Source organism: Euphorbia lathyris, chromosome 2 (genome assembly GCF_963576675.1).
Source record: "Euphorbia lathyris chromosome 2, ddEupLath1.1, whole genome shotgun sequence".
Classification (NCBI taxonomy): domain Eukaryota; kingdom Viridiplantae; phylum Streptophyta; class Magnoliopsida; order Malpighiales; family Euphorbiaceae; genus Euphorbia; species Euphorbia lathyris.
The window spans coordinates 136,933,331-136,960,014 of record NC_088911.1 but is presented as its reverse complement, the minus strand read 5'-3'; the positions used below and the strand labels follow the sequence as shown (position 1 = coordinate 136,960,014).

General features: G+C 34.8%; 2 protein-coding genes and 1 pseudogene across 6 annotated transcripts; 1 reads left to right on the top strand and 2 right to left on the bottom strand.

The window, feature by feature from the left end:
- Nucleotides 1–10,891: 10,891 nt before the first annotated feature.
- On the top strand, nt 10,892–21,666 carry LOC136220058 (uncharacterized). Of its 5 annotated transcripts, XM_066007733.1 has the most exons (8): nt 10,892–11,165; nt 12,419–12,617; nt 17,476–17,912; nt 19,724–20,168; nt 20,304–20,404; nt 21,023–21,112; nt 21,210–21,337; nt 21,418–21,666. In XM_066007733.1, the coding sequence occupies exons 3-8, from the start codon at nt 17,568–17,570 to the stop codon at nt 21,560–21,562; spliced, it is 1,254 nt and encodes a 417-aa protein (XP_065863805.1). In that variant the 5' UTR covers nt 10,892–11,165; nt 12,419–12,617; nt 17,476–17,567; the 3' UTR covers nt 21,563–21,666. The 5 variants fall into 5 exon arrangements, with proteins under 5 accessions (XP_065863805.1, XP_065863803.1, XP_065863806.1 ...); XM_066007731.1 differs by lacking the exon at nt 12,419–12,617; XM_066007734.1 differs by lacking the exons at nt 10,892–11,165; nt 12,419–12,617 and adding an exon at nt 11,245–11,263.
- Nucleotides 21,667–22,229: 563 nt separating this feature from the next.
- LOC136220057 (DELLA protein RGL2-like) lies at nt 22,230–24,079 on the bottom strand. The gene has a single exon (XM_066007729.1). The coding sequence runs from the start codon at nt 24,073–24,075 to the stop codon at nt 22,480–22,482; it is 1,596 nt and encodes a 531-aa protein (XP_065863801.1). The 5' UTR covers nt 24,076–24,079; the 3' UTR covers nt 22,230–22,479.
- A 1,020-nt stretch (nt 24,080–25,099) lies between these two features.
- On the bottom strand, nt 25,100–26,683 carry LOC136217523 (scarecrow-like protein 18; annotated as a pseudogene).
- Between the last annotated feature and the right edge of the window lies 1 nt (nt 26,684).

Below are 26,684 nucleotides of genomic sequence, written 5' to 3'. Positions count from 1 at the left end.
AACTAAATAAATACATATAAACGAAAATATAAAACTCTTAACTAAACATAATAAAAGCTTTTCTCCTTAACACTAAAAACCTATTTCTTCGATGTTTTCATTTCTATCTTCAGCAACAAGTAGGGATTCTAGCTCCGGTTCATCTAAAGTGAGTTCAGCAAACTCAAGAATACCTACATCATCCATACTTCCAAATTCATCTCCACCAACATCCCACATTTTTGTCTTTTCACTTTGATATTCATCATTGCTCCTTGATAAAAGGCGAAGATTATTGTGGATATATACCAAATCTTGTGCACGTTGTGGGGTTAATTTATTCCTTCTAAATGAATGAATAAATGAGTAAGTGCTCCAATTTCTTTCAGAACAGGATGAAGAACTAGGTTGTCCAAGCAATTTAAAAGCCAACTTTTGAAGTAAAGGGGCGTTTGAACCAAAACATGCCCACCAACATCTAGGATCTTGATCATATCTACTAGAAATAGAATCTGGATCATTAAATGAGCCAGTCTTAAGAGAAAAGTTAGCAAACTCATCGTTGGCCTTCTTTCTTTCATCACCATTAGCAAAGATTCTGCGAAAACATTTAAGTCTTTCTGTTGAAACTTCAGGATCCACATGAGGAGCCATTCTACCTTCTCCCTCTTTAAGCCATTTTTCACTATAGTACCTTGAAAAAATAAAATTTCAAAAAGATAAGAAAACGGCATGTAACAAGGAAAAACTAAATATGAGAATTAATTTAGAAAATCACCTTGGATTTAGTGAGTGAGCCAAACAATAGAGGGGAGTATTATTCTTTGTCCAACGATCAATAAGAATAGAATGAACCTTATCATAGAAACTAGAAAAACTGTTGATTCGCTTCTGTTCATGCTCAAAAATAATCTTCTTGACTTTTTCAATCATGGAATCCCACATCTCGTAAACTAAGTGAAGACATGGTTTGTTTGTATCACAAACTCTAATCATGTCATACATAGGTCCAGTGAAAGCAACTATATAATTAAGTTTTTCCCACCAATCATCCTCCAACACTTTCTCACGAACAAATTTAGCTTTCTCTTGATCATCGTCTCGATATTGTGCCCATTCATCACTTAAAACCATAAACTCTAAAGCATGTATTATAAGTTTAAATCTTTTAAGCATGACAATAATAGAAGCAAATCGAGTATCATCAACTGCAAGTAACCTCAAAGAGCTAAACTTATTAAACATAGCCAATCTCATAGAATGATTCATTATGAAATTCTTAATCTGTATAGCATCTCCATGAATCATTGTTATCCAATGACACTCTTCATATGTATCTTGATTAATTTCCACATTTTTTGCAGCACATATATTCTTTAAAGCAAGATTTAGTGTATGCACAACACATGGAGTCCAATAGATATGCGGAAACATACCTTCAATGATTTCCCCAGCACCTTTACAGTTTCTGGCATTATCAGTTAGGACTTGCACCACTTTCTCATGACCAACCTCATTAATAACTTCTTTCAAAATATCAGAAATGAATTTTTTATCTTTCACTTCACCCGAGCAATCCACAGATTTATAAAACATTGGACTAGATTCAGTAACAACCATTACATTAATTAATGGTCTCCTTTGTGGATCACTCCACCCATCACTCACAATGCTAACACCCTTCTCAGACCAAGTACTTTTGATAGAGATTAGTTGTCTATCTATATTTGCCTTCTCTTGTTGAAGCAAGGTGGTTCTCAATTTATTGTAACTTGGGGGTACATATCCACCCAAACTATGATTAGAAGCAAACATGTAAGAACTCAAATAATTAGGATTTCTTGCCAAATTAAATGGCAAACCTGCTGTATAGAACATTCTTGCAATCTGGGCATCTAATTCAGCTCTAGTTTGCAAGTCAAAAGCTTTTGCAAGTGGAGAATCATCAACCCGTTTTCTCTTTATAGCATCAGACACGTTTTGATTAGATAAATATGAAGGGCTTGAAGACATACCAAGGGTAGAGGGAGCCAAAGGAACTTTCTTAGGTTGAGAATTCAAAACTGCATTTGCTGCTTCTTCTTCCACTTTTTGCATTTCAAATATATGTTCAGCTTTAACAGCCCTACAATACCCAATCCCTTGATTAGAAATCTTCAACAGATGAGCTCTTATTCTAGTATAGGAGCCTTGCTTTTCTTCACCACAAAAATTGCATATCCATTTACAATTGCCCCCTCCTCCTAATTTCCCAATTTTTTTGACATATTTCCACAGAGGATGTTTATCTTGATCCTTTGCATTTGATGCAGTACTACTCCCGACAGGTTGGCTAGAATTCAAACTTCCTGATCCTGTGCCTTCTGGATCCATAATCCAATCTCCAAGCAAAACAGAGAAAGAGATGAGGAACGCAAGAATAGAGCAGCCCTATTTATATAGATTGATGGAGAAGTTTTAGAGTTTTTGTATTAATGGCTTTAATTCCCAGGAAATAAGAATCGACAATAAGTTTCTGGCTCTTCAAATATCCGAGGAATTAGAATCGATCGATGACCCAGGACAGGAAATTAGAATCGATCGATGACCCAGGACAGGAAATAAGAATCGATCGATGACCCAGCCATTCCATTTTCTCCAAAAAATTCCTCCGCCATTGTCTTCTACAGCAGCGATCAATCAAAGTTTTTTTCCCGGGACACGCGTATCCTTCACTGATACGCGTGTCCAATTTTTTGAAATTACGGAAACGGCCCCGACACGGTGTCCCTGGCGTGTCCGGCCGTTTCCGTGTCGGAACCGTATCGGACACCGGATACGTGAGGTTGGAGCCGTGTCCGTGCTTCAGAGGTTATGATTATACCTAAAAGGAGTGAAAGTGAGTGAAACTCAATGATTTTAGAGGGAAATTAATAAAGAGGAGAGAGAAATGAGAGAGAAAGAAGGAAAAAAATAAAAAATTAAAGAGAGGTAAAGAAGATGGTGTAATTGATTTTTGTTTTTTATTTTGGGTTTTTTTTTTTTTTGTAATAATTAGATAATAAGGTAGGTTAATTATTAAAATAAATGAATATAAGGACCAAATTAACTATTTTCTTTTTGACTTTTAACACCGTTAGTCAATTTGGTATGTGTTTGCTAACGCAGGGCCGGTCCTGACAATTTAGGGGCCCTAGGTAAAATAAGCAATAGGGGCCCCTTTAATATAAAATTTACTAATTAAAGTGTAAAGGTTGGGTCATGTCAGTCCTGATAATTTACGAACCCTAGGCGGAATAATAAATAAATGTCTTTTTAATAAAAATTAACAAATCGATTAATTTTCCATCCAAAATGGGTTAAATGTCACTTATGAAATACTTCAACGGGAAAATATTATCAAATGATATGATAAAATTTTAGACACCACAAAGGCCAAATATGAGTATAATTTTTAAATTAACCCTCAATCTATATTAAAAAAAAGGGTTAAGGTGCAAAAATACTCCTAACGTTTTGAGCCAGGAGCAATTTTACCCCTAACGTCTAAAAATGGTGTAATTTTACCCCTAACGTTGGAATCCAAAAGCAATTTGACCCTAACGTTGATAAATTTGGTCAATTTCAGACACTATTATAAAAAACACATATTTTTGTTCATTATTCTGCACCAATTGCATAATGATTCGTTCTAATAAAAAAAGGATTTCATATTTTTTATAATTTAATAATAGAATTTGAGATTAATATTTATAAATTCTGTGGATTTTTTGAATTTTTTTTGTCTAACCCATCCAAAGAGAATATATTTTTTTATTTTTTTTACTTTTTTTCACATCCCAATGAATGTTTGTGATTTGTTACTGATAAAATGACATGCGTATGAAGTGTAGATAACAAGATTCATGACCGAGAAGACATTTTGATAAATTATTTCTCAAATTGACCCAATTTATTAACGTTAGGGGTAAAATTGCTCTTGGCTTCCAACGTTATGGGTAAAATTGCACCATTTTAGACGTTAAGGGTAAAATTGCTCATGGCCCAAAACGTTAGGGGTATTTTTACACCTTAACCCTAAAAAAATCAATTGAGTCTCTTTTAAATTTAAAATATTAATTATTTGGACCTTTTAAAATCTCAATAATTTTTAGAGGTTTTTACATTAATATACTATATCATCAAAATTACTTTTGAATGTGTCATTATTTTTTTCATATATAAAAAATAAATTCTAATTTTATATTCTAATTTAAAAAAATTAGACCTAAATTCATAAATTTTAATAAATATATCTTAAACTTATAATTTAAAAACCTTAATTTTTAAAATATATTAAAAATAATAATTTTATTTATTTATTATAATCTAAAGTATAATTTTATATAATTGTAAATAAGTTTATGGGATATCTAAAATAATATATAAATAATATGTTGTTAGGAATTGAAGCAGCTATGCATATATCTAAAAATAGGGATATCCAAAATAATACTGTAAATAAGTTTAGGGGATATCTAAAATAATATTATAAATAACATGTTGTTAGGAATTGAAGCAGCTAAGGGATATATCTAAAAATACTAAAAAAATAGGGATATCCAAAATAATACGCTGCTGTTAGGAATCGAACACATGGAGCTTTGGATGAGAATCAGAAGCCTTACCACCTGGACATTTATGTAACTATGATATAAATTGTTTTTTATTCATTATATACATATTTATAATTAATAAAAAATTTGGGCCCCCCTACAGCCTTGGGCCCTAGGCCACGGCACCCCTGGCCTAGGCCCAGGGCCGGCCCTGTAACGGAATGAACCTCAATGTATCATTTTGCAAACTTTTAAACCACATGGGTGTTGTTCGAAAACAGGCGTAACCACAAGGTTTATTTTTGTACTTTTCCCTTAATTATATAACAATCCTTAGTTTATCAAATACTCAATCAAAGTTCTAGGTCAAATGACCAATTTATCAAATATCCAATCAAAATTTAATCAAATCACCAATTTAACATCCTATAATGTCAAATTTTGTGGAAACAATGAGCTAGAACTACCCCTAGATATGGTGGTTCCGGCGGCCAGAGGGTCCAGGCCTCGGGCTTCTCCTCGTATCCGCCCCTGCCTAAATCTAACAATGACTAACCATGTAAAAACCATCGTAAAAAGATATACCACTACCATCCATTAGAAAAAAGAAAAAAAACTATAATACCTAGTTCAATTAAAAAATTCATTCAATACAGAACAAACAAAAGAAAATAAAAAAAGGGACTTATAAAGCAAAAGAAAACAAAGAAGGGGTTTATTTTTAACTAAAAGCCGGGAAAAAAATCCAATAAACCTAGGTGAAAGAAATTAACTTTTTAGTAGTTAGGGTAAAGATTATATTATAGGAAAATTAAACTTTAATGGTCATTAAACTTTAAAACATATATAAAAGTCGTTTAAACTTTTAATATGGCTTAATATCTTCACTACCTTTTGAACTTATTCTATTTTATCATTTAGCCCTCTATCTACTCATTGGTCAACTTATCAACTTTTGAGCTTACATGATATTGAATGTATCTCTCGAGACATCTTCTACATCGATTCCAATACACCATCTACATCATAATGTGAACTGTTTTTTCATTGCGTTGAAATAAATATAAAAACTTAAAGGGCGCAGAGTGATACATTTAGTAAATTGAGGGGTTAATATGATGCATAAGAAGAGTTGAATGAGCTAATCAATGTCATGTAACACATAAAGTGGCACGACGTGTTATATTTGTTGGGTTGATGAGGCTGATATATTGATCATTAAATAAAAGATATTAAGTGAAAAACGAGACAAGTTGGCGGCGGAGGTATTAAGCCTTTTAACATTATTATCACCAAATTTCAATTAATGTTTGAAAATGACCGTTGACGACATCGAAATTGAAAATTCCAAGAACTGATAATATTTTAAGCAATTTTATCCTTCGGTATTCATTTTGAGATCATTTAGATATTGTTTGGTTAGAAGAGAGAAAGTAAATATTTAAGAGAGACGGCTCCTCAAATTATGATTTTGAAAAATAAAAAATTTGACTTCTTCGTAAATGTAGTTCTAAACAAATTCAATTTTTGGACGATTGCATTTTGAGATCATCAACAGTAATTTCAAAATTTCAATTGAAATTCAGTAGCCATAACGTTAATTTTTTTAAAATTCAATGATTTTTATATTACATTTTAAAATTTAACGGCGATACCATAAAGACGAGTAAAGTTCGGTGGCCATAGATGTAATTTACCCAATAAATAAATCAATGCAAAACTCCACCAAATGTCTCAACAGTAACCTTGAAAATCGTAAAAATGGCTAGTCCTTCAAATAGAAAGAAGAAACCAGAAAAATCAGAAGAAAAAACCTAATTTTCTGCTGGCTATCCTATATTTCAGGATTAAAATCAAACAATTTTCCCCCAATTTCTTTCTTTTTTCACATTGTTCTTAATTATTAGTAATTTCTTCTGCTAATCTATACCATAAACGAAGAAAACATGGAACTTGTGCAATTTATCATCGTAATCCCTATCCTTCTCAACTATGTACCAATTTCATCACCAAGACCAGGCGTTCTTGTCGCCGAAACTCCGGCAATGGCACCAAGTACTCCGGCAACATCACCGGCACCAAATCCCGCAATGAAAGACTTAGATACTCATCCTCCAATTGAAGCACCAGGAATCGAAAAAATGGAAGAAATTAAAAAAACGTGCGCCTCAACAGATTATTCATCGCTATGTCAATCTTCCGTAATCCCTCTTTTCTCAAGCAAGAGAGTTGCAGATACAGCTTGTGTTCTTCAGCTAGCGATTAAAGCAGCTGCGGCTGAAACGAAGTCGGCGATTTCTGATGCAGATAGCTTGGCGGTTTCGCCGGAAACTGATGATGATACGGTGTCGTCTCTTGATGATTGTGTTTCGAGTTATCAAAGTGTTTTATCGGATTTTAGCGATGCTGAGACTGCTTTTGAGAAACATGATAAGGGGACGATGAGTTCTATGCTTAGTGCTGCAATGTCGAATATAAAATCGTGTACTGAGGGATTTGATGATCCTAAACTTGTTGCTACTAAGAATAATAAACTTGCTCAAATGACTAGTAATTGTCTTGCTATTGCTGAATTGACGAAATGAAATCGGTTTTCGTGTTCGTTTGGTTCTCGTTTTTGTAGATTAGGTTTGGTGATAGCGAGCAATGGGTTCGAATTTAGTTTTTACGCACAAAACAGGGGAATCTTAAATCTAATGTTATCAGATTGTACAATTTCAAGCTTCGTTAACGGAAAATGTGTTTTTTTTTGTTACAATTTCAAGCTTTAATGAAATCGTTTTTAATTTCGGTTTGATTCTCGTTTTTATAACTTAAGTGTTTGGTTAGGTTTTGAATTTTTTTTTAGCTTACGTTTAGTTAATATCGAGAAACTGATGGTGATAGCGATTTTATACATCACCAACAATCGGTTCAGATTTAATATCCATGTATAAAACAGTCGAAACGTTAAGTCTAATGTTATCAAATGGTGCAATTCCAAGCTTCCTCAACGAAAAATGTGTTTTTCATTACAATTTCAAGCTTTAATGAAATCGTCTTTATTGTCGGGTTGATTCTCATTTTTGTAACGTAAGTGTTTGGTTAGGTTTGAGAACCGGTGGCAATAGCTATTTTCCGAAAGAAAATCAGCTAATATCAATTGTTATAGCCAACAACAAGCAATCAAATTAATTTCAACATGATGCCGTAAATTGTCTTGCTACTGTTGAATTGACAAAATGAAATCGTTTTAGTGTCCGTTTGGTTCTCGGTTTATAGCTTATGTTTGGTTAATATCGAGAAACCAATGGTGATAGCGATTTTATACATCGCTAGCATTCGGTTCAGATTTAGTCTCCATGTATAAAACAGTCGAACCTTAAGTCTAATGTTATCAAATGGTGCAATTCCAAGCTTCCTTAACGAAAAATGTGTTTTTTCATTGCAATCTCAAGCTTTAATGAAATTGTTTTTACTGTCGGGTTGATTCTCTTTTTGTAGCTTAATTGTTTGGTTAGGTTTGAGAAACCGGTGATAATAGCTATTTCTCGAAGAACAACAACTAATATCTATTGTTACATGCATGCAACAATAATCAATCTAATTAATTGCAACAACATACCGTAAACAATAGCAATTGCCTTGCGATTGCTGAATTGACGAAATGGAATCGTTTTTAGTGTCCGTTTGGTTCTCGTTTTGTATCTTATGTTTGGTTAATATCGAGAAACTGATGGTGATAGCTGTTTTAGCGTCACAAGTAATCGGTTTGGATTTAGTCTCTTTGTATAAAACAGTGGAATCTTAAATCTAACATTACCATATGGTGCAATTTCAAGTTTCATTATAACGAAAAATGTGTTTTTTTTCCATCGCAATTTCAAGCTTCAATGAAATCGCTTTTACTGTCGGTTTGATTCTCGTTTTTTTAACCGAGTGTGATAGCTAATTTATACGTCACCAGCAATCGGTTCAGATTTAGTCTCTAGGTATAAAACAATGGAATCTTAAATTTAATGTTACTAGTGCAATTTCAAGCTTTATTAACAAAAAATGCTTTATTAACACAAAATGTGTTTTTTCCATTGCAATTTCAAGCTTTATTGAAATCGTTTTATTGTCGTTTTGATTCTCATTTTTGTAGATTAAGTGTTTGGTTAGTCTGAGAAACCGGTGGTAATAACTATTTCTCGAAGAAAATCAACTAAGATCTATTGTTATAGGCAACAACAAGTAATCCGATTAATTGCAACAACGTACCGTAAACAATAGCAGCCGAATCAAATAAGTTTGTAGTTTATTGTAATAGATGATTCTCATATTTTTTTTGTTATAAAATGATTCTTATTTGGGTAGGATTGAAAAACTAGCGGTGATATTATTTTCGAAAGGAAACTCAGAGCTGAATTGACGAAATGAAATCGTTTTTAATATCCGTTTGATTTTTGTTTTTGTAGTTTTTAAGTGTTTGGTTCATATTGAGAAATTGATACTGATAGCATTTTTCAAAAGATAAATTAGCTAATATCTACTTGTTACCAGCAATAGCAATAATTAAGGTATAAGATACAAATTTAGTCGTGTGGTTATTGGTGAAAAACAAATTTAACATACAAAACAGTGCAATCTTAAAAAGTATTGTTATCAGAAAATGATTTTTTTTTCCATTAGCAGAAAATAAGCAATTTCAAACTTTATTAGGTAGTCAAAATACTGGAGGTTGAAAAGTGACCATAACATGAAATTGTACATCTTCTCTTAATGAAAAAATCTCATATTTCGTACGATAAACATTAGGTTATTTTTAAAGAGGAATAATTCGATTAAGAATGGGCTCGAAGGCCATAACAAGTAAAAAAAGGATGATTGGATAACCATTCCCTCAGACATAGAACCCACATCTTCTTCATATTCTTCTTCCTTTCGATCGTCTAAAAAGAAATAGTAAAATCGTCATTTGTAAACTTTGAAGCTCATAAATGTAACTCTTGATATATCCTCTCTCCATTCTTTACTTCGAATGAGTGAATGTTTACAAAGAGCATATATCGCATTCTTAAAAAAATATTTATTATTATGACAGAGAAAACACCTAGAAAGAGATTAAATTCAAATTCAAAATTTCATTTTAAACCCTAATTTAATTTAACGCAAGAGTATTTTAGTATAATCGAAATTGACAAATTACAATATGCATTTAATGAATTCCTTTCTATTGCAAACACGTCCCTTTTGCGTCACTTAATCGTCACGCGACTGGCTTAAATAAGCATTTATGTTAAGTTGATAAATTTTAACAAATTAGTTCAACCACAGTCAATTTTAATACCTACTATCAAATTTGGAATAATTTTATCAAAACGTAATAAGTTAAAAATTGAGTTGATACTTAAAATTAAATTTCAATTAAATGAGTTGATAGTTAAAATTCAATTTCATTTTGAGTAGGGTTGTAATCGAGCCGAACCGAGTTTTGACCTTCTCATGCTCGGCTGGTTAGAAAATTAAAGAATTCGAGCTTAACATTCTATCTGTGAGCTGTTCATGAGCTTATTCACGAGTTTTTCTCTCGAACATCTCGTTAATTCAGTTTATGAATTTCGCTCGTGAACAATTCATTAATTATGTTCATTAGTTATATTGATTTGTATTTTCTTTAACACAAAACTACATAGTTTTAAATATACGAAAAAAACGTTGTTCCCTTTATAGAAATATTATTATTAAAAAAAATCAGACCAAACTTGCTCACGAGTGTGTTCATGAATATTATAATCTGCTTAATCATGAGCTGGTTCATTAGCCTATAATTGAACCTGCTCACGAGCTTTCGAGCTGAGTTTCACCGTACTTAAACTCGGCTGTTTATAAATCAATTTGAATACGATCGAGCTACACATCAAACCACCCATAAATAGCTCAGCTTATTTGAATACATTAATATCATAATTAAGTATAAAATTACAACAAAGTCATATCATCAAACTTAATTCTTACTATATCATTATTCTCTATATATATTATGATTTTACACCATCATTTATAAATTTTAGACTACAATTCATAAATCATAAACCCTAGAAAATATATTCTAGACTTCTAATTTATAAATTCTAATTCTTTAAATATATTAAAAGTACTGATTTTATTAGTTTGACATAATCCAAAATTATGACTTGACATAGTTGTAAATAGTTTTTAAAAGATGAATTTCGATGTAATTTTCCCCTATTAATACTTCTATAATCCACACTAGCTGGGCCTTGTTTCCACAACTTGGTCCATCGCTTGTGTCGCTTTGGGCTCTGTTTGGCCCATCCTTATGCATTTCCGCACCCGCGTCGGAAAAAGGAAATTCAATTTTTGTTTTGCGAGAAGAAAGAAGAATGGAGCAGATAAAGCGACTGAGTATCAATGTCTTTTCTCAAAACCACTCTGAAAATGGCAATTTTTACTTCCTCACATTAAACCCTGGTTCAATTCTAACTTCACCTAACTATCCCCAAATTCCCAGACGGAGAAAAAAAGACCCACACTAGTCTCTTTCTCCAAGACAAAAACCCCTAAAATTTCTCTATTAATTCTGCTGCTGTGCCCGTGTTAGGGTTCCTCCTTCAGCTACTTAGCCATGTAAAGTATCTACATTTTATCGATTCTTGTTGTTACTTATTTTTTCGTCTTCTTATTGACTTGAGTATGGTCTCGCTTCTTCTTATCGCATGAGTTCAGTAAGCTAATTTTTTTCATGGTTTTGCCATTTTTATGTATTTAATTTTCTTAGGTCGTTTTAAGTCTTTCTTTCGAGATTTACTCATTCTGAAAGATTAGGAGGATTTGTTAAATTCTTTTGTTCTTTGATGTTGAGGTATTTAATGCAATTTATTAGTTTATTTTGCCACTAGTTAACTGTTTGGAGTTCTGAGTTTTAGGATTTTTGCTCATAATAATGTATGTTCGGAGGTTAATACTCCTGTCTAGATTGTCAAAGTGCATGCCAAAACAGTGTTCAAAAGACTAGTTTTGAAAGCAAATAATTGGTTCTGGAAGCAAAGATTCTGGTGACTGAATCACCTGTATCTGATGATGCTGCAACTATGAAAGTTGCTGCAGTTGTTTAAACACCTGTTTCAAATGTCAAACTTGTCGGATGCTGGTATCTGTCACTAAACTCTGGCCGTGTTGTCCTTTACTTTTGAAACCGGTGTTTTGAATACCAATTTAGTATGCCTTTTCCGGTGATTGAATCGCCGGGTTCAGTGTCAGATGTTGCTCCAACTATGAAAGTTGCAGCAGTTGTTTAATCAATTGATACAGTATTTGAAACAGCGGTATATCAAATGTGAATGTGTTGGATGCTGTGATATAATCACCGTGTTCTTTACTTTTGAAACCAGTGTTTTGAATACCGATTTAGTATGCCCTTTCCGGTGATTGAATCACTGGGTTCAATGTCATATGTTGCTGCAACTGTGAAAGTTGCAGTGGTTGTTTGATCAATTGATACAGTATTTGAAACACCAGTATCAAAGGTGTTGGATGCTGGTATCTGTCACTAAACCCGGTGATATAATCACCTTGTTGTTTACTTTTGAAACCGGTGTTTCGAATACCGATTTAGTATGCCCTTTTACAATCCAAACATGAGTATTAGGCGTGGAAAAATATAAAAAATATTTAGCGGGTTTACTTGAGGATTTTTCCTCAAAAACGACACTATTCTCAGAAAAAAGTGCTCTTTTTCATTGTGTCTATGATATAAAACTATTCAGATCCATACCGTTGTTTAGAGTCTTCAAACTCATTATTATTTGATATAATCACCTAGTTGCTTAATATGTTAACCCCACTAAGGAGACAGTTTTCACATCTTATTTTATTGCCAGGATGAGACTTCAATCTTAGTGGATAGGACGGAGTGGAGGGAGCGAATCTGTGTCGCTGACACGACTTGATTTTCACGGTTTTATATGATGGTTCATGTTAGCCGACCCCGAATCATTTCGGGACTAAGGCTTTGTTGTTGTTGTTGTTGTTGATGAGACTTCAATCTATCAGTCCTTTTTGATACTTTATAATACTCGAGTATGGTCTTGCTTCTTCTTATCGCATGAGTTCAGTAAGCTAATTTTGTTCATGGTTTTGCCATTTTTATGTATTTAATTTTCTTAGGTCGTTTTAAGTCTTTCTTTCAAGATTTCGAGATTTACTCATTCTGAAAGATTAGGAGGATTTGTTAAATTTTTTGTTCTTTGATGTTGAGGTATTTAATGCAATTTATTAGTTTATTTTGCCACTAGTTAACTGTTTGGAGTTCTGGGTTTTAGGGTTTTTGCTCATAGTAATGTTTTTTAGGGTTAAAGGAAGGTTAGAAAATCTTGAAAAAACTCTAATTTCAGTCAGGAGGTTACCCTAATACTTTTGTCTAGATTGTCAAAGTGCATATGAAACCGGTGTTCTAAACATTGGTTTTGAAAGCAAATAATTTATCATATAATAGAACCCTTGGCATGGCATGGGGCAGGATTTTTGTAACAACAAATTCTTCGCTATACATGTTATAATATGATCAGGTTAGGATCACTCTTCACTCTCAGTGATAGAGAGAGAATATATGATGAAATGGAAATGAAATCATATTTGTTAAAGGAATCAGCCCAAGCTCAAGCGAGATTATGGAGAACGCATAAGGGTATGACGACTAGGAACTCTTATCTCACAAGCATTGACCCTGGCAGCAAATCGGAGTGAGCAAATCGACTCGCCCAATAAAGAGGGATCGGGAGAGATATTCACAAACATCAGTGTCTTCGAGTTCTCACCTAGGCACGGCTGAACAAACATGATATCCGAATCAGAACATATTATATGATATCATAGAAAACACTACAAATGATGCAGAAAAATTCATATTAGAAATTGCTAGCACACTAATATGATCACCTGAAGAAGATAAGTGAGCTTCCAGTTTCTAAAGGGTACATGCCCTTCCTTCTTTGCCAAGGAAAATATAACATCACATAAAGATGACAAGCTTCTGTTGATTGACTTTTAAAAGTTGCATATATCAACAAGAAGATTTCATGATTACTAAAAGCATAGAGTAAGAATAAAGGAAAACAAACTCATAGCAATAAAGTCAAATTACTTGAGTTTCTCTTAATCTGTCCCCAGTTGCGTCACTCTTAGAAAGACGCTCGCTCCCAGCAAGATCAATAAAATTCAAGGTGCCTTGTATGTATTGGTCCGTTCTCTAACAAATTATAAACAAAATTCAGTTCGATGGGGAAAGGGTGGTAAATTAGATGGAAAAATTACAAGAGAAAAGGAGTTGGAAATGGTTGGGATATTCGTATTTGGGGCGAGAAATGGCTCCCTACTCCTTCAATATACAAGGAAGGTGGGTGGTGCCCCCGGTCGACTGCAGTTCTTTTCTTTTGGTGCTTAGCCGTCCAATCGTAAACTTTTTTTAATCGTCTTTCGAGCTCGAGGATTATCCTAAACCAAGTTGGAGTCATAAAAGACTCCCTCACAGCAAGGACATCAATAATTTTTCACGCTAAGAATTTCTGGATTTAACGTGGTAGTAATAACTCATTTTCTCTTGTAATTTTTCCATTTAATTTACTACTCTTTCCCCATCGAACTGAATGTTGTTTATAATTTGTTAGAGCACAGACCAACACATACAAGGCATCTTGAATCTTATTGATCTTGCTGGGAGTGAGCGTCTTTCTAAGAGTGGCGCAACTGGGACAGATTAAGAGAAACTCAAGTAATTTGATTTTATTGTTATGAGTTTGTTTTCCTTTATTCTTACTCTATGCTTTTAGTAATCATGAAATCTTCTTGTTGATGTATGCAACTTTTAAAAGTCAATCAATAGAAGCTTGTCATCTCTATGTGATGTTATATTTTCCTTGGCAAAGAAGGAAGACCATGTACCCTTTAGAAACTCCAAGCTCACTTATCTTCTTCACGTGATCATATTAGTGTGCTGACAATTTCTAATATGAATTTTTCTGTATCATTTGTAGTGTTTTGTGTGATATCATATAATATGTTCTGATTCGGATATCATGTTTGTTCAGCCGTGCCTAGGTGAGAACTCGAAGACACTGATGTTTGTGAATATCTCTCCCGATCCCTCTTCATTGGGCGAGTCAATTTGCTCACTCCGATTTGCTGCCAGGGTCAATGCTTGTGAGATAGGAGTTCCTAGTCGTCGTACTCTTATCTTATGCGTTCTCCATAATCTCGCTTAAGCTTGGGCTAAATCCTTTAACAGAGATGATTTCATTTCCATTTCATCATATATTCTATCTCTATCACCGAGTATTGATAAAAGTTCAGAAAGTGAAGATTGATCCTAACCTGATCTGATTATAACATGTACAGTGAAGAATTTGTTGCTTACAAAAATCCTGCCCTGCAAAGGGCTCTATTCTTGACATCTTGTTACCAAATTTATATTATATGATAAACCGTGATTCATTTCCAACTTCACCTAACTATCCCCAAATTCCGAGACGCAGAAAAAAAGACCCACACTAGTCTCTTTCTCCAAGACAAAAACCTCTAAAATTTCCCTATTAATTCTGCTGCTGTGCCCGTATAAGGGTTCTTCCTTCAGCTACTTAGCCATGTAAAGTATCTACATTTTATCGATTCTTGTTGTTACTTATTTTTTTTTCTTCTTATTGCCTTGAGTATGGTCTTATTTCTTCTTATCGCATGAGTGCAGTAAGCTAATTTTTTCATGGTTTTGCCATTTTTATGTATTTAATTTTCTTAGGTCGTTTTAAGTCTTTCTTTCGAGATTTACTCATTCTGAAAGATTAGGAGGATTTGTTAAATTCTTTTGTTCTTTGATGTTGAGGTATTTAATGCAATTTATTAGTTTATTTTGCCACTAGTTACTATGTTTAATTTTAACTGTTTGGAGTTCTGAGTTTTAGGATTTTTGCTCATAATAATGTTTGTTCGGAGGCTAATACTCCTGTCTAGATTGTCAAAGTGCATGCCAGAACAGTGTTCAAAATGTCAGGGATTAATATAAGATCTATTATCGGGCATTAACTATCAGTTTGAGCTTTTATTTCAATTGGTTCCATGACATGGTACTAGCCAGGACCAGGCGGGTTTAGGGTTCGATTCCTAGCAGCCCAGTTGTTGATTTAATTGTAGGACATGGTAATATTAGTCTATGTTGTGCACGTTTCAAGTCCAATGGCGTGTGGGGTGCGTCAGATATTAATATGACGTGTACCTTCAGTTATCAGCTTGAGCTTTTAGTTCAATTGGTTCCATGACACAAAACACTAGTTTTGAAAGCAAATAACTGGTTCTGGAAGCAAAGAATCCGGTGATTGAATTACCCGGTTTCAGATGATGCTGCAACTGTGAAAGTTGCAGTGGTTGTTTAATCAATTGATACATAATTTGAAACACCCGTATCAAATGTCAAATGTGTCGGATGCTGGTACCTGCCACTAAACCCGGTGATATGATCACTGTGTTCTTTACTTTTGAATACCGATTTAGTATGCCCTTTCTGGTGACCGGGTTTGGTGTTGGATGTTGCTGCAACTATTTAATCAATTGATACAGTATTTGAAACACTGGTATCAAATGTCAAACATGAATCTGCAACTATTTAATCAATTGATACAGTATATAATCGTCGTGTTCTTTACTTTTGAAACCGGTGTTTTGAATACCGATTTAGTATGCCCTTTCCGGTGATTGAATCACCGGGTTCAGTGTCAGATGTTGCTCCAACTATGAAAGTTGCAGCAGTTGTTTAATCAATTGATACAGTATTTGAAACACTGTATCAAATGTGAAACGTGTCGATGCTGGTATCTGTCACTAAACCCATCACGGTATTCTTTACTTTTGAAACCGGTGGTTTGAAAACCGATTTAATACGCTCTTTTACAATCCAAACATGAGCATTAGACATGGAAAATTATTTAGCGGGCTCTACTTAAGGATTTTTCCTCAAAAATGACATTATTCTGAGAAAAAAGTGCTTTTATTTTGGTGCCTATGATATAAAACTATTCTTATCCTTACCATTGTTTAGAGTCTTCAAACTCATTATTATTTTAACAGTGTTTAAAATTTAAGTCAAAGTGGATATCAAATAGTTGCCTAATATGTTAACCCCACTAAGGCGACAGTTTTCACATCTTTATTTTATTGTCAGGATGAGAATTCAATCTATCAGTCCTTTTTGATACTTTATTGTCATCCCAAAAACATGATTACGACACGGTAACCCGAATTGCCATCCCTAATCATGACAACATACACTTCTACTTCCACTTGAAGAAAAGAATGTTGGGATGTTTTATGGGTTTCTTTACTCTTGCATACATCTCTATCTGTTTTCAAAAGTCATATTAAGGAATTGACAAGATAGCGTGATTATAACACGGTAACCCGAATTGCCAGCCCTAATTATGACAACATACAATATACTTCCACTTGATGAAAAGAATATTGGGATCTTTTGTGGGTTGCTTTACTCTTGCATACATCTCTATCTGTTCAAAAGTCATATTAAGGGATTGACAAGATAGCGTGATTATAACACCGTAACCCGAATTGCCAACCCTAATTACGACAACATACACTGCTACTTCCACTTGATGAAAAGAATGTTGGGATGTTTTATGGGTTGCTTTACTCTTGCATACATCTCTATCTGTTCAAAAGTCATATTAAGGAATTGACAAGATAGCATGATTATGACACGGAAACCCGAATTGCCAGCCCTAATTACGACAACATACACTTCTACTTCCACTTGATGAAAAGAATGTTGGGATGTTTTATGGGTTGCTTTACTCTTGCATAAATCTCTGTTTGTTCAAAAGTCATATGCCATTCTTTATTGACATACAATTGTTCTGCTTCTGTGTTTTTCAATTCACAGGTCTGCCGAGGTGTTGCATTGGCTCGTGTTCATCTTCTTGCTTATGCTTCTCTTCTCGAGATACAGTAATTGCCCGTAACAATCTTAGCTTAATGGAAGGTTTTGGTGGAGACTTGTTTGGAGGAGTTGACTTCACAAACAGGAAGAAGAAGAAGAGGAGTAGTGTATCGCGTCGACCTATTTCTGATTCACAGAAGTTTTCACAGAGCTGTACGTTTTTGCATCAGTCCCCACAGCAGTTAGACAGTGGTTGTGATGGCGGAGAGCATAATTTCCAGGCGACAACAGTTTATTCCGACGGATTGAAAAGTGAGAACAAGTTAAAGAAGCTTAAGCTCAAGCTTGGTGGTGTAACTCATACCATACACACTAAGTATGCATCGGAATCTTCTCCCATTTATGATGTACCTCAGCCACGAGAGAAGTTGCTGCTCGAGGTAATGTTATACCAAAATGTTGCGATTAAGAGTGTAAAACTGAGTTACTTTGTTGCATGGAAATGGAAACTGGGAAACATTATTTCTAAGAATATTTAGCTAGGAAACGGTAATGGAAACAGAAAAAAACGGAAATGTACAGGTACACGAAACGAGGAAACGCTAGTGAAGAAGAGTTTTCGTGCAACATAGTTGAGTTGTTGTGTCATATTTGTGTTATATAATTTATATATTTCACATGATTATATATGATATTAAAGCACCAAAAATGATAATCGTGTCAAATGAGTCTTGTTACATGTCTTTGAATATCTTGTGTTGTCTCATACTTGTGTTATATAATTTATATATTTCACATGATTATGTATGATATTAATGCACCAAAAATGATAATTGTGTCAAATGAGTCGTGTTACATGTCTTTGTAAATCGTGTTGTCGTGTCAGAAATTGACCGTCCTGGTTGTAATTATTATGCCGTAAAAGCCCTTTATATTTGAGTTGTTTCCAATGATGGGCAAGAAAATGAATGGGTTATTTTTGTCTAACATTTTACAATATTAGCTTCTTGAGGTTTTCATGTTGCTTGAGTGTTCTAAATGTTACTTGAATTTAGCGTGTTTCACACTTTATTACCCGAATTCATTTTTGCACACAAAATTACTTGAACTTAAGGGTGACCTCAACACTAAAGTCCATATGACCTACTATAAAACTTAACTATTAAAAAATAGGATAAATTACATCTATGGTACTTGAATTTTAATATGTTTCATATTTTGGTACCTGAATTTTAATGTGTTTCATACTTTGGTACCTGAATTTCATTTTTGCATTTAATATTTTTCTTTGCCATGTGGGGGCCAAGTGTTTAAAAAAGAGAAATAAAATAAAATATCTCATTAACTTTAAGAGAGAAAAGAAGATAGAAATTAAGAGCATCTCCAAGAGATTCTTAGTGAGCTCTCTATAAATAATATAAATAATTGACTCTTAGTGATTTAAGAGTGGCTAAGATATATCATCTCCAACAATACTCCTTATATTCACTCCTTATTTATTATTTTATTATTAAAATTATTCTTTATTGTTACATTACCAATAGTGTGAGGAGAGAGACACATCAATAATAAATTATTAATAAAAAATAAAGTTAGGAGGCACTAAGAGGTGGTGAGAGACTCTCTATTAATAGAGAGGATGGAGAAGCTCTTAGTGATTTGAGGAGCCACTAAGAGGCTGTTGGAGATGAATTTTCATTCTCCCTCCTCAAATTTTAACTTAAGAGCCAATTTAAGAGGCTGTTGGAGATGCTCTAAGGCTTGAGAAAAGTTCACGAAAGAAAGAGAAATTGAGGAGAGAGGAATTTTATAATTGGAAAAATGAGAAATTATATAAGGACAAAAATGTAATTCAATATTAGTGGGACCTGTGGAAGTAAAATATTTAGGTCAAATTATATTTCTTTATAGTTAACATTTATAGCAGCTCATGAACTTTAATATTATGTCACCCTTAACTACAAGTACTTTTAAGTGCAAAAATGAAATTCAGGTACCAAAGTGTGAAACGCGCTAAAGTTCAACGTGATATAGATGTAGGTTGCCTTAATTTTTAATAGTTAACCTTTGATAGCAGGTGGTAGAACTTCAGTGTTAGATCACCACTAAATTCAAGTATTTTGAAGTTGCAAAAATGAAATTCATGTACCAAAATATGAAACTCGCAAACTTTCAAGTGAATATCTGGGCCTCGTATAGAGTTTGGATACATTTTGATGCTTACACGTTTTACTTTGCTTCACTGTTCAAGGATTCGGCTTTTGGAAATGACCATTCTTCGAGAGAAAAGGTACCTTGTGAAAGTGTCTTCATAAATGAAACATTCAAACATGAGCCAGTTCGTAAGAGCAGGCGGGTTCCTAAGAGGCGCATACTTGATATCGGAATCGATGAGGATGATGATGATGCAGATGAGGAAATCCGTTACCTTGGGAGACTCAATAGCTCTAAATTCACTTTACATGGTAGGCAAAGGAAGGATGAAGTCTATGGATTATCAAACTTGGGTAAAGAAGGCGTGGCAAAGTTCAGATCAGAGAAATTCTATGAAGATGAAGAATACATGGAAGACGAAGAACCTTTATCAGACGATGAGGTTGCATATAAAAGCAAAAAAATGGGATTTATTGAAGTAAGGAGTAAAACTGGGGTGGGTTTAATTGAGTTCCCAGATGGTTTACCCTCTATCCCGAAAAGTTAGTGTCTTTCAGCTTAGAATACAAATCAATCATAGCATGGATAGTTTTACAGTTTGCATATACATTCTGGATCTTTATCTGCTGATATATATATATATAATCTGTTTTCTGTTATTGGTTTGTTGATTACAGAACAAAAGGCGAAACTTTCGGAAGTGGAGCAACAAATGAAGAAGGCAGAAGCAGCACAGAAGCGCAGAATCCAATCAGAGAAGGCTGCTAGGGAGGCTGAGGTCTGCTCTTGACTTAAGTTTTTTTTTTTGAAAAGGACTTGAGTTTTTCTTAATTATCAATTTTTGTCGAAACTGGCTGGCCGGGTCTACCGGACCCAATAGGCAAACGGTCAGGAGAAGCATGAAATATTGCATTGTCTAGAACTGGTAGAAACCCACTCACCTGGGCAGTTCAACGGGTAGCTCGTAAACCCACCCAGGGGCGGGTTTATGGGTTGGATTTTTAAGCTTCCATTATTTTTTTAAAATGAAAATTATAAATTGGTATTAAAGAACATTATTATTAGTATTATAATTATATACTACCAATTTTAAACGTGATATATTTATATTATAAATATGAACTTGTTATTTTATTGACATTTTAATTTATTATGTCGAATTTGCTAATTTTAATTTGATATCTGGCAATATTATAGATTGGTATTAAAGAACATTAATATTATTATTATTAGTATAGTTTTTAATTTATTAATATTAATATTTTACTATGTTCGAAGGATAAATGAAAATAGAAGTATCATTTTTCATAGGTTTTTTTGAACCCTGGACCCTTGACCTTTTGTCTTTTTCGGTTCTTTGACCTGTCCGGTTTTTATAACTGTGATTACTATTTAGGCTGAGGCAATCAGGAAGATACTTGGTCAAGATTCAGTGAGAAAGAAGAAGGAAGACAAGATGAAGAAACTGCAGGATGAAATTGTTCAGGTGTTTTCGGAGTTCCGACAATTTTTTTTTTTTCTTTCCCTATATGGACTATGTTTGTGGAATCAATTTTAATCAAGAGTAAATATACCTTATACAGGGAAGGAATGCAAATTCAAGTAGACTTAGCTCAAACACTATTAGATGGATCTTCGGTCCTGCTGGAACAACGGTCATTTTCTCCGACGATATTGGTCTGCCAAATCTATTCAATTCTCTGCCTTGCAGGTCTGAGTTTCACCTTCTTCTCTACTGTGTACTCGATGGCCTTTTGCTGCATATAACTTTTTAGATCTGTTGATTTTCAGTTATCCTCCACCACGAGAAAAGTGTGCTGGTCCGAACTGTACGAATGTTTACAAATATCGCGATTCCAAGTCGAAGCTTCCGCTCTGCAGTCTGCACTGTTACAAGGCAATACAGGGGAAGATGCAGGCCGTAGTGACTTGCTGATATCGTCTAAAACTCACTGACTGGGGAGCTTTTTGATGTATTTTGGCCCTAATTGATCAAATGTAAACAAGTGTTCTCTTAATGTTGATTATTTGATATTTGAACCTCCCTGGGTTAAAAATCACTGATTGCGAAATTTTATGTTCCCGGGCCAATTGACCGAAATCATTATGGAATTTCTCCGGGTGAAAGCTTGTAAAGCGGCAGTTTTTCACCAATGCTGAAGTATTCCATTTCAAAATTCTGGTATTCTAGTTCAGATTTTAGCCTTAAATTTTGCAATATCCTACTCAACGTCTGTTATTTCATTACGGATGCTAAACCATTATGAATTTTCGACGAGTGACATAATTTACCCAGACTCGATGCCAAAATCTAAAAAACATCATACTAACTCTGCTACCAAGTTAGCAATAAATCACTCCAAACTTCAATTTGTTATTGTTTATACAATGTCGCTCAGAATTTAATGTGACTTTATCCATGGCGAAAGTGATACCACCTTAGTTTTCGGGGATAGATTTGGCTGAAAAATCCATAACAATGACTTTAATGAGATAGAAATCAAAGTTTAATTCAGTTAATTCATGACACATAAATTGAAATTTAGTGACTGTAATGAAATAATAGGCTTACATTTAACACGGTAAAAAAATTGCATTTACATGTAATTCTCGCCTCGAACATATTTGAAAGATTAACAGCGAGATAAAGGTTGTTTCTTTTTTATTACTTTTTTACCCTTTACACAAACAAGCCTAGAAAAACATAAAGAAGACAATAAAAAGTAGCCGCTAGTCATCTGAGACAAATTAGTACCCCAAATATTTGGGGGCTTATAGGAGGCTCAACACGCACGTGAAGACTAACAGGATAGTTTCTCACGAAATCGCCATCCAATTGCGGTCCGGGTTAAATCAAATGAACCTCCAAACAGAAAGAGAATAGATTGGTGTACCTTTCCATCCAATAAGCAAACTTTTCCCATCTTGTTCAAGTGTACAAGCACTACCACAAGCAAACTTTCTAGCTACGAGTCTTCCTTGACACAAAGATGATGTGCTCAGCTCTGTCTCCACCATTCCGAACCGCGCAAAATACGCTCTCCAAACATGAAGTTTAGCAGTTTGCAGCTTCCTCTCCTCTCCCTCAGTAGCTAAAATGTTTCTGATTCCGTCGCCGAAATGCAAACATTCTATCTCTATCCTGTTTTGTTCATTTCCCATACAAGATTCAAGGCAATCAAAGTATGCACTGTGGAAGAAAAGAGCTTCGATGAACCGGGTTACGAAAGACGGTGAAGTTGAATGACACTCAGGTTCAGTAACAACCATTATGCTTGGTTTCAGAGTTTTTATCAGTTTCATCATATAACTTAGCCTGTCAGGAACTGGAAGTAGAGTCCTTAGCCAGTGTTCACAGTAGATAACCAATGTTTCATCAGAATCGAAATCGAAGTGATTCGGTTGAAGATCCAGAATGTCAGACACCATTACTATGTTAAAAGAAAAAGGTAAATTAATGGACTGTGCAAAGCTTGTTAACCTCTTGCCTGTATCTTCAATTAAATCCTTCATACTAGTCCCAATTGCAGTTATCTTTAGAAGCTCTAACGGGCAGCCGGATTCTTCCACCAACGCTTGCATCAGGCCGGTCCATTGCACTCCAATCCTGATTCCAGGGTCAATTATATGAACCTTCTTTGCTCGAGTCACGTTTTCGACTACAGCTTGGATTCCAGCATACTGTGAAACCTGAGAGAATGGTATTTCTTGGTAGATTGCTAGAATGTTGGGGCTTGGAGCCATGATTGCCTCATCAACATTGAAAAACTGCTGGTTTCCCAACCCTGTCTGAAATGTTACCTTTGCGGTTTCTCGATCGATCCTCTCTCGAAGAGCTTTCGAGAAATAGTACACTACTCGTTCGACTGCATTCCCTGTAAACGAAGACAATTCATCACAATGGTTTAGTAGAATTCTAGCGCGGTTGTATAGCTGATGGCCTACTTTCTCAGCAGCAGACAGAAGGAGTTGAGCTAGCTCGACTTTCTTGGCGTCTTCGTCCGAAAGGCCTGATAAAGAAACATTGAAAGGATTGTCAAGCATGGAGACAACATCAATAGTTTCAGTAAATGACTGGATAAACCTTTCCCCAGCTATTCTCATGATTTTTTCAGTTGAAAATCCATCATTCGAGGTCTCTACGTTCACTGCATCAAATGTTGGCTCAATGATTCGTTCGCTCTTGAGTCTGTTCATTCCTATATCGTAAGCTCTGAGGAGTCGAAGCGAGCCTGGAGAAAATTGCTCTTGATGTGTCTTCTTGGCCTGATCAACAACAGCTTGGATTTCACCAAGTTCAGCAAATTCCTCCAAGCATTGCTGAAGAGATGGAGATTGGATATCGTACATCAAAACGGATTCGTTCGAGTCTTCTGTTCCATAAGAATCAGAGTTTTTGTTCATAGAGCTCAACTTATTTTCAGTTTCATAAACATTGAACTTCCTCATCTCAAAAAGATGTATAATTCAAGTCATGCAAATTGCTAATTTGATAATATAGCTGAACTATTCTAAACTATTTTGGACTATAAGATATCAGATTTTCCTTAATCTCAGTTTCCTATGGATAAGAAACACTTTCTGAAAATAATATTCAGAGCCATTTTGATGAAATCAAGGTAGCCATCTCCTTGATTATGACATCAAAAAAAATCTGCAGATACCATAAAATACCTAAAAAACATGTATATGAAGCCAAAATCAGATAATTTCTTGGAGAAGTAACCATTGCAGTAATACCAGAGTAATTTTTCATTAGACCACATAATAAGAAACATCAGAACAACACTGACAATGTTGCACGGAAACTGAAACGGACACCAGGAAACATTATTTTTAAAACATAGCCTTCAAAACATAGCCAGAAACGGAAATGGAAACGGGAACACCACTGAAGAGGATTTTCCGTGCAACATAGTTGACAATTAAATGTTGGCTGAATGATTTTGGATTTATGTAATGTAATTTAAGTTCAGGTGTATTTTTCATAGGAGTGTTAAAATGGGTCACTGTGTCATAATCCTGCTATATGTAATTTATACATTCCACATGGCTGTATATAATATAAATACAAAAAAAGAAGATAATAATGTAAATTGTGTTAGATATTAACAAGGTGAATTACCCTTGAAGTTTAGCACAATTTTAAATAAAAAAAAGATCATAATTGTGAAGTTATATTTCATATAATCATGAAAAGCAATGCCTAGGGAAGTTTACAGAACACTACCGTATATAAATGGCCTAGGCAATTTTCTGTACAAATTTTACAATGGTAATTTCTTCTTCTTCTTTTCTCTGTTTCTCAGTTCAGTTTCTTCTCTTCCATTCGAAACCCGCGAAAAATTCTCTCAGAGACTGAGTCTTTTGTATTATATCTCTCAAGGTGGTTCCGGTGGCAGAGGTGCAACGGCCCTGTGCAGGTGCAGCCGCTGTCCGCCTCTGCTACTAACCAATTAATGTATGAGCATAGTTAAATCTTGAACTTCCAAGCAGAAAGAGAAATCAATGGAGTATCCTTCCATCCAATAAGCAGGCTTTTTCCATCCATTTCAAGTGAGCAAGCATTCCCAGAAGCAAACTTCCCAGCCATCAGTTTTCCGTGCAACAAAGATGATTTGCTAATTTGCATCTCCACCATCCCGAAACGAGCAAAGAATGCTCGCCAAACATCGAGCTTCACATGTCGGATACTCCTCTCCTCTCCATCAGTAGCCAAAATGTTTCTGATTGTCTCACCTAAGTACAAACTTTCTATATCTACCCTGTTAGGATTGTCACTCAGGTAGAGTTCCAGGCAGTCAAAATATGCACTGAAGTAGAAAATAATTTCGACAAAACGATTCCCGAAAGGAGTTGAAATTGAATTAACCTCAGGTTCTGTAACCACCATGATGCTTGGATTCAGGTTTCTTATCACTTTCATCATGTAATCCAGCGTATCCGGCACTTGAATCAAGCTCTTTAAGAAGTATGAACTGTAGATAACTACGGTTTCATTAGCTTCTAACTCGAATAAATCTTTGCGAAGTTCCAGCATGTCCGACACCATAACTATGTTAAAAGAAAAGGGTAAACGAATGGACTCTGCAAAGCTCGTTAGCCTCTTACCGGTATCCTCAATTGATTGCTTCATAGTTGTCCCAACAGCAGTTATTTTTAATAGCTTTAAAGGGCAGACAGATTCTGAAACCAAAGCTTGCATCAAGCATGTCCATTGAACTCCTATCCCGATTCCAAAATCTATCACATGAATCTTCTTTGCCCGGGTGACATTTTCGATTATAGGTTGGATTGCAGCACAATGTGCAATCTGTGGGAAGGGAATTTCTTGATAGATGGCCAGAAGGTTGGGGTTTGGAGCTGTAATTGCCTCATAAAAGTTGAAAACCTGCGGTTGTATCAATCTCTGAGATGTCATTTTTCGATTTTCTCGATCGATCCTGTCTCGAAGAGCTTTAGAAAAATAATAAACGACTCTTTCAACAGCATTTCCAGTGCTGGATGACAACTCGTCGCATCGGTTTAGTAACATTCTTGCACGATCATATAGTTGATTGGCTACTTTCTCAGCAGAAGCCATTAGCAATTCAGCAAGCTCCACTTTCTTCGCGGTCTCATCAGGAAGGCCGGATAAGGAAGAACCGAAAGGATTGTCAAGCATTGAGACAACATCAACGGTTTTGGTAAACGAGTGCATAAATCTTTCCCCGGCTATCCTCATGATTTTTTCAGTTGAATATCCATTGCTTGATACCTCTATGGTTGGCTTGATGACTCTTTCGCTGCCGAGTCGGTTCATTCCTTTGGCATGAGTTTTTAGGAGTTCAAGTGAGGCTGAAGCAAATCGAGTTTGAACAACATCTTGTTTGCCATTTCGGATTCCACCAAGCTCAGCAGTTTGCTCCGAACATGCTTGAAATACTGATTGAGAAACAATGTGGTCGTTTGATTCATTACCGAGATCATAATCCAAAAGCGGATTATTAGCTGAGGAACTTTGACAGAATCCATGATCTGAGAAATGGGAACCAATGCCTCCATTCCCCTTTTCCATA